The sequence below is a fragment of the Cystoisospora suis genome (genome assembly GCF_002600585.1).
Source record: "Cystoisospora suis strain Wien I chromosome Unknown contig_1910, whole genome shotgun sequence".
Classification (NCBI taxonomy): Eukaryota; Apicomplexa; class Conoidasida; order Eucoccidiorida; family Sarcocystidae; genus Cystoisospora; species Cystoisospora suis.
The window spans coordinates 1-8,479 of record NW_027154710.1 but is presented as its reverse complement, the minus strand read 5'-3'; the positions used below and the strand labels follow the sequence as shown (position 1 = coordinate 8,479).

Here is an 8,479-nt window from a genome sequence, read left to right as displayed (position 1 = left end):
AGGAAAGAAGGAAGAAGAATAAGAAGAGCTGCTGTACGTAAATGTAGACATGATCCCTCCTCTCGATCTAGCGAAGTTGTCTCTTGGCCTGTAGGCGGAGGAGGTATCAATTCATTTTGACGTCTTTGTTTCTTTCTTTTCTCTTTCTTTTTTAGCTCCTCTCTCTTGAAATGAAAGCCTTGCTATCTTATCAAACACAAGCCTCAAAATGCATGCATATGCATGCAGCCATCAAAATACATAAGCATACGGACGCCTATACATACAAGCATTGACATTTTTATACATACCGCTATCTATACATATCTTTCTCTATATATATACATATGTATCTCTCTCCATGTATATTGTCTCTCTAGCTTTTCTTCCTAACGGAGACTGATACACTTGGTCCATCCCTTTCTTGTTCTACTCTGTTTCTTCCTCTATATGAAGAGACTTCGCTTTCTTTCTGTCCTCTACTCCATTCAAGCCAGCTTCTTCTTCTTCTTGTACTTCTAGGCAAAGCCAAACAAGATTTCTTAGTTCGACATTCTTAGCTCATCCGAATCACCTCTCCCTATCTTTTCTCTTTCTTTCTTTCTTTCTCTCAAGAAGACGCAAGGATCCATCGCGGTCTCCAAGTCTTCTCATCATCCCTCCTCTACCACGCCCTCCTTGTGCTCCTCTCTCCCCCCTTCCTTATCCCCATCCTCCCTTCCCTCTTCTTTCTCTTCCTTTTCTTTTCTTTTTATCTCAATGTTTGGTTTAAGTTCTGCTGAACTCGAGCAGTTAGAGGGGTGTATCATAAGCCATCAGCATGGATGGAAGACTCTCCTTGTCACCTCAAACATTCCTCGTGCCTCTTCTTCTTCTTCGCGCGCCGGCGAGAATGCAGTCTCGGAGCCTGTGCGGCTCAAGTTTTCTCCTGATACGACATTTCAAGCTTTCCTCGATACAACGGGGCCTCGTATCAATGTCGGTAAGGAGAACAAGAAGACACAGGGGAGAACAAGAAGAAAAGGAAAGAAAAGAAAGAAGAAATAGAAGGAAAGGGAGGAAGAAAGAAAGAGAGAGAGAGAAGGGGCAAGGAAGAGAGAGAAGTTAGAGTAACGAGTCTTCTTGATGTGGTGAAGATTTAAAGATGATCGAAAATAAGATAAGAGAGGAAACAAGAAGAAGAAAATGAAGAAGAGAAGAAGAAAATGAAGTCAAAGAAAGAAGATAGAGACAGGCGAAATAGAGACAAATGGAGAAGAGACATCGTACATAAGAGAAAAGTACATAAAACAAACCCTACTACTTGAATGACTACACGCGGACATACATACACGTACATGTGCATACACGTAAATATACATACACATACATAGGCATACATACATAGACATATTCATACATACATTCCTACATATTCATAGACGTTTTGCGATCCATGCGAAAAAAGGCATGGAGAGACATACACTACCTACACATATCTAGATAGGCATCGACAGAGATATCTTTCTATATCTGTATGTATTTGACGTGCCTCATCTATATCTGCATGCATCCATACCTCCATACATTTCAACTTTCTCCACCTCCCCTCTCCAAGCAAGCAAAGACTTCCTTCTCCCATCTCCTTTCTGAAAGAAGTCTCGGAGACAACAGTCGGAGCTTCCTTGCAATCTTAACAGAACTGACCACTGTATGGAGAATAAGAAAGGTGGAAAGAAGCGTAGGGAAGACGCTTCTTCTTTCTCTGTATAAGAAGATAGAATGATGCAGACAGATACACCAGTGACGGAGAAAGAGAAAGAGGACAGGGGGCTTGACTCGGACAGATACGAAGGAGATAGGAAAGAAGACAAGAAGAAGAAAAGAAAAAAGAAGAGGAAGAAGAGATGAAAGAAAAGAATTATAGCGACAGTTAGAAAGTCAAGCGGAGTAGTCAAAACACGAAAGAGATTAAACAGAGGAATCTACACATGGGGATCTACTCTCTACATGTTTCTCCGTATACCATCCTATCCGTACTCCTACTGTCTCTATCTCTGTTTCTTTCTTTCCTTCTTTCTCTTTCTTTTTGAATTTTCTTGGTGCTTAGACGGGATACGCTATGGAGGACAACTGCCGAGGCGAACACGAAACAACTCGCCTCTACATCTTGTTCTCTACCTGACTATCTAGCTATCTAGCTACCTATCTATCTGTCTATCTACCTGTCTATCTATCTATCTACCTATCTATATGTCTATCTATTCATCTCTCTGTCTTCAGTTTCTCTCTCAATCTCTCTGTGATGTCCCTAGCTATCGATCTTTGACTGTATCGTATGTCGTTCAATCTAGGAGGTTTCTCTGTGTCATCGATCTCTCTTCTTTGATCTATCTCTCACCTATCTCTTTTTCTTTCTTTCTGTCTCTTTCTGTGGATCTTTCTCCAGTCCCTGCGCGTAGAGCCTTTAATGAAGCAGGCGAGGAGATCTTCGATTTTGAGCAGCTCCTAGATGACGATATTGTCTACATCTCCAAAGGAGAAAATTTCTACAGACACAAGAATGACCAAACAACAGATGGTAAGAAACACAAAAAAGAAAGAAAGAAAGAAAGAAAAGCATTTCTTCTTCTCTCTCTTCTCTTGTCTTCTCTTCTTTCTGTCTAGATCTTCAACGTCTTCTTTTTGTTCTCTTGGCATCTCAAAGGTCACTCGGCTCCTCCACGCACAGCTCAGGACCCCCCCCTTCAAAGACAAAGAGAGAAGAGAGAGACACAGAGAGAGAGAGTTAAAGAGAAGGAGATCAATCCGATACCTGCCTATCGAATATCTATCTGCCTCTCTATCTATCTATCTCTCTATCTACCTTTAGTCTATCTATCCATCTTTCTCTGTCTGTATTATCTATGCACTATGCAAGTATCTATGTACCTCTCCTCTATCTCTCTATAGATGTGTATATGTTGATGTGTGTCTGTATGTCGGTGTCTCTGAGAGATTCTTTCTGTGGAGAGAAAGAAGTAAAAGAAGATCTTCAGAGGCCCTCCTGAAGAGCTATAGTCATCCTGCAAGCGAGTCTTAAGCATCCTTCCTTCCGGCTATGTTTTCCTAGAGATCTTTTAACTCCTTCTCTCCGAGCTCCTCAGCCATTCAGACCAGGCATGAAGAACCTAAGCATTCTAGCTATACCCTCTCTCGCCATAGCAACAGAACATATGTATATCATACACAGAAGTATGCACATGTACATATACATACACATACATAAGTATATACAGCTGGATGACCTTAGCTACATGTAGATCTCTCTATAAAGAAAGAGAGAGAGAATATGAAGGAAGGAGGGAAGGGAGAGCCGTATATTCCTTGATCTCTGGAGCTCCTTTGGGGAGTCTCCTTTTCTTCTATCTCTCTATTACCATGATGGCCGTTGTGCTGGGTTAGGGTAGGATCCTAACAAGAAAGATAGAAAACGTGGATCAAGACAAGACAACGTAGAGAAAGGGGACTTTAGACAACTTGACGAAAGAGAAGTCATTCTTTTTCTTTCCTCTTTTCATCGCTATCTTCCTTTTCTTTTCTTTCTTTGGTCGTAGTGGTCGGGGGTTTCGTCGTGAAAGAACTTCTCGGAGAAGGAGGATTCGGAAAAGTCATGAAAGCCGTACATCCTGAGACAGGTAAGACTCATCCCTTCAAGAAAGAAAGAAAGAATGAGAAAGGGAGAAAGAAGAAAAGAAAGAGAGTGTATTGGGTAGAAGAAGAGAGGAAGAGAGAGAGAATCTTTTCTTTCTTCCTTCCTTCGGTGTGTTGGTCGATTGCTTGTGGGGGAGAAAACACACATAGCATGGGGGAAACCAAAGAAGAAGAGGAAGAAGGAGAGAAAGCAACAAGGTGTACATACACCTGAAACACAGACAGAACATACACACTAGCTTTCTTCGAATAGAACTATTCTGCTTTTTGTTTGATCAGGAGAGATTGTGGCGATAAAATTCATCAATAAGAAATCCTTCAATGAGATCACGGATGCAGACCGTGTATTCGTAGAAATCCAGGTAGGTTATGAGCATACAAAGACTTCTCTCTATCTCTCTCCTTCTCTGTCCTCTCTCTCCCTCTCCTTTTTCTTTGCCTCTCTCTCTCTCTTTCTCTCTACCTCTCTGGAATGACAGAAAGGCCTCCTATGTATCTACATGTATCTATGTATATGTATGGGCCTGTATAGAGAGAGAGAAAGAGAGAGGGACATATACATACAGTGAGACACTCACATATAGGGAGAGAGAGAGAAGGAAAGGGCCATACACAGAGAGAGAGAGAGAGATAGATCTATCTACGTCTTGATTTATCTATGCTTATGAATCAACATATACAGATAGATGTGTCTGTACATGTGTGGAGACTCATTAAGAGGGGGAGTTCATGCCTCTTCTTTATCTGGATATCTATATACATCTATCGATGTGAATGTCTATCTATCTATCTCTCTATCTCTCTGTCTGTCTATATCTTTATCTATACACATGTGGTCGAAGACGTTTATACTTATTATCTCTCTTCTTTGTCTTTCATGTATTTTTCTCATGAAGTAGTGGGAAATCTTTCCTCTCTTTCCTTCATTCTTTCTTACTCTTTCTTGCTTCTTCCATGTTTACTCCCCACTTGTCTTATATCTATCTCCTCTCTCCCTTTAATCTCCTCTTCTTCATCCTTCTCTTTCCTCACTTCTTCTCTTTCTCTTCTTTCTTTCTCTTTCGTCTCTTTCTTTCTTCTTCCCTTCTTTCGCCCACCTTCTCTTTCTTTCTTTCCTTTCTTTCTTTGTTTCTTTCTCGCACTTGGCTTTCTCCCTTTCGGTAGGCGTTGAGAGATTTATGTCATAAGCACGTGATAAAGATGAAAGATGTGATCGACAACCCGACGTACATTTGCTTCGTCATGGAATACGCCACTCATGGAGAGCTCCGAGACTATGTCTCCAAAAGAATTAAACTCAAAGAAGACGGTAAGGGAAGAAGAAGAAGAAAAAAAACACAAAGACAAAGATAGCAAGAGGAGAACACCCTCGACAAGACGAAAAGGAAGAAGAAGAAGAGATCTAGTGGAGTCCTTTTCTTCTTCTACTACTTGTCAGCTTGAGCTACTTCACAAGGCTGCTCTTCTCTCGTCTTTCTTTCTTTCTTTCTCCCGCCTCGAAGAGAATATCAGGCCACTGAAAACTATAAAGAAAGAGCTTCAGCTGTCTCTCTCTCTCTTTCACTTTTTCTTTTTCTTCTTCTTTCTTCACTTAGAAGAGCGCTTTCTCTCGATTCGATGCGTCAAGCCTTCCTTCTCTTCTTCTTCTTCCTCTGTCCAGAGAGAAGCGAAGGTGTCCTTCTGTGAGAGAAAGATAGAAAGAAAAAGAGAGAGTAGACCTCCTCAATCTTCATTCATGCCCCAAACCGCACAAGATCCAGTGTATGGAGTCTTCTTCATAAAAGGTCGATTTCTTCTTCTCGTCTCGTCTCATCTCTTCTGCGGTGTCTCTTCCCTCCCCCTTTCTTCACCTTCGTCTCTCTACCAGTCTCTAGAAATGTCTTCTTTAGCCATTAGGAAAGACCAGAAAAAGAAAGAGTGAGAAAGAAAAAAGCTAGAGATCATACAATGTGGTTGATGTCTCTATCTCTTTCCTTCTTCTCCTTCTTCTTCTTCTTCTCCTTCTTCGTTTCTCTTCCCCCTTTGTCTGTAGAGGCGCGTCACTTTTTCGAGCAAATCATTAAAGGCGTGCACTACTGCCACTCCAAAAATATTGTACATAGGTACTATCATACACACACACTGGCACACAGAAAAAGGAGATAGATATATAGATATACAGATATATAGATAGATAGCTACATATAGAGATACATACATAGATAGATATACATATATATGTGTACAGATATATCTCTATAGATGGTGTGTATATCTGGGTGTATAGAGATCTATATCGATTCTGGATCTAGATAGATAGATACATAGAGAGGGAAAGAGACAGATCCTACAGGCATATCTAGATAGATATACGTATACGTGTACGCACACATATATATATGTATGTAGGAAGGGCGTGGTGGAATAGCAGAGAAAATGACTTCGTATCGTGTAGATGAATGAATGAGGGAATGAAAAATTCGTCAATGATTTGGTCGTGCTTATATTCGAGGATTTCTAGACTCTTAGCGACTGCAGTGTATATCACATTCATGGAGTACCTGAGACACAGGCACATACATATATACACGGAAGAATATACCTCCCTCTCTCTATCTAGTTCACTCTTTCTTTCTTTCTTTCTCTTTGTGGACGTTTCTGTCTTCTTCTTTTCTTCTGTCCTCTTGTCCCTCCTCCCAGCATTATTCCTCGTCATCGTAATACACGCTATGTATGTCCCTATATAGGACCATAGGAAGAGATCTTTCTGTATCATGAGTATGTATGTATATACGAATACATATGTATACCTAACAAGATCTATTTCTCTATCTCTCTGAATCTCAACTTGTCTCCCTTGCTTTCTTTTTCTCTCTTTCTATCTTTTTATGTCTGTATCATTACTCCTTCGGCTTTCTTGCGTCTTTCTTCTTTTTTCTTTCCCTTGAATCTTTCTTCTGTAGAGATTTGAAGCTAGAGAACATTCTACTGAATGAGGAGAATCAATGCAAAATAGCAGACTTTGGTTTGTCTCACTTTGTGGTGGATAATAATGCAACTGTGACGGAGGGAGGGACGCAGGCTTATTTAGCTCCAGAAGTTTGGAACGGAACTTCAAAGCATTCTAACCCTTTTCAACTTGATGTATGGGCTCTAGGTAAGAAAGAAACAAAGGAAGAACGAGCGAGAAGGATTAAGTACGTTAGGGATAGAGAAAGACTTCATTTCTTTTCATACACCTGTATAGACTAGATTGCATGCCGCGTCCACTCGCATATCGGCAACTGCATGCACATCATAGAAAAGCGTCACATTGCTTTGACTCTAACTACAAGAGTCTCTCCTCACATTCAGCAAAAGTGTGCAGGGTTGGCACTTCTCTCTCATCATTTAATTACAGGTATCTTTCACAGGAGTCACATTCTTTTCATTCTGTCCTGCTTCTTCTTCTCCTTCTGCTGTCTTTCTCTTCTTTCTTCTCTGTAGGCGTTATCTTATTTGCCATGACACACGGGCGCCTTCCCTTTGAGAGGCCTGACCGATCGACTCTAGAGAAAGTCAAAAAAGTAAAAGAAAAGCTCCACACACACACACCAAAACGCAGACAAACATAACCACATACATATATATATATAGATATATACATATAGATATAGATATATACATATATATTTCAATACCTTTCTATAGATACTCCTACGCATGCAATCACATACATGTACATACATACGTGTAAGATTTTGTATATCTATGAAGATAGATATATATATATATATATTCATATGTACATTCTATCATGTATACATATAGATACAAAGGTATATAGATCTGCATATATATATATATCTGTATCTATGTCTATATGTATGGACATATGTGTGTAGGAATTGGCAAGTCCACAGATGTGTGTTTTTCTTGCAGAAAGATCTCTAATTGAATGAGGAAGCTCTTGGAAGTGGGGGCAGACACGTTCGGGTGTACATACACCTCCACAATCACTAGCGCAACATTGCTCTCGATCACTCCTTCCCTATATCTCTTCTTTCTCTCTTTCTTTCTTCTCTTTCATCTCACAAGAAAAGACTTTTTAGCTTCTGTCTTCTTTTGTCTTTCATCCTTTTCCTTTCTTTTCGCCTTGTATCAGAAAGAAGTGTAGTGTATTCCCCACACCAGACATCTCTTGAACTTCATATCTCGGTAGCGAGAAAGAGAGATAGAGAGATACACACACTCTCTTTCTTCTCTTCATATCTTCCTTGATCCCCCCAAGATTCCTTTCTTTCTATCATTCACACATATACCTATCTCGCACCAGGAATTTCTTCTCTGACTATCTCCCTCCTTCTCTTTCTTCTTTCATTCTCTTTATCTCTCTCTCTCTTTCTGCCTGTCCAGCTGAAAACGGTTTCGTGGCCTCTCTTGCTTTCTTTGTTTCGATTAGGAGGGACTGCCTTTTGACTCGACTGTATCTCCAGCACTGAAGAAGACGATAAGTGCGATGCTCCATCCGGATCCAAGAAAGAGAATAAGGATCAGCGACCTCATGAATGACCCATGGCTAAGGCAGTCTCTCCCTTGGGAAGATTCGAAGAAACCTCAGTCTTCTTCCTCGTCTTCTTCTTTTCATAGAGACTATAGTGTAGGGAGTAGCGCTGGATGTAAGTGAGGAAAGGGGAAGACGGGAAAAGCTAAGAGAGCTATCACTATCTCTCCTGTATCAACTATCAAGGATCTATAGACATGTCAAGAGATAAATACACATAGAGAGAAAGAGAGAGAGAGAAATGTATACAGACATGTAGACATATGAGTCGATTAAAGATAGATAGATAGATAGATAGATAGATTA

General features: G+C 40.4%; 1 protein-coding gene across 1 annotated transcript in view; it reads left to right on the top strand.

Moving 5' to 3' along the window:
* CSUI_004162 (camk camkl protein kinase) overlaps positions 1–8,284 on the top strand; it is a gene marked incomplete at its 3' end in the record, with an annotated part of 8,755 nt that extends 471 nt beyond the window's left edge. The window contains exons 2-10 of the mRNA XM_068064356.1: positions 595–961; positions 2,408–2,539; positions 3,555–3,635; positions 3,931–4,013; positions 4,816–4,960; positions 5,684–5,753; positions 6,594–6,787; positions 7,117–7,196; positions 8,072–8,284. Of these exons, the coding sequence (XP_067923668.1) occupies positions 595–961; positions 2,408–2,539; positions 3,555–3,635; positions 3,931–4,013; positions 4,816–4,960; positions 5,684–5,753; positions 6,594–6,787; positions 7,117–7,196; positions 8,072–8,284 (1,365 nt within the window). The remainder of the gene's footprint in view (positions 1–594; positions 962–2,407; positions 2,540–3,554; positions 3,636–3,930; positions 4,014–4,815; positions 4,961–5,683; positions 5,754–6,593; positions 6,788–7,116; positions 7,197–8,071) is intronic.
* Positions 8,285–8,479: the final 195 nt, after the last annotated feature.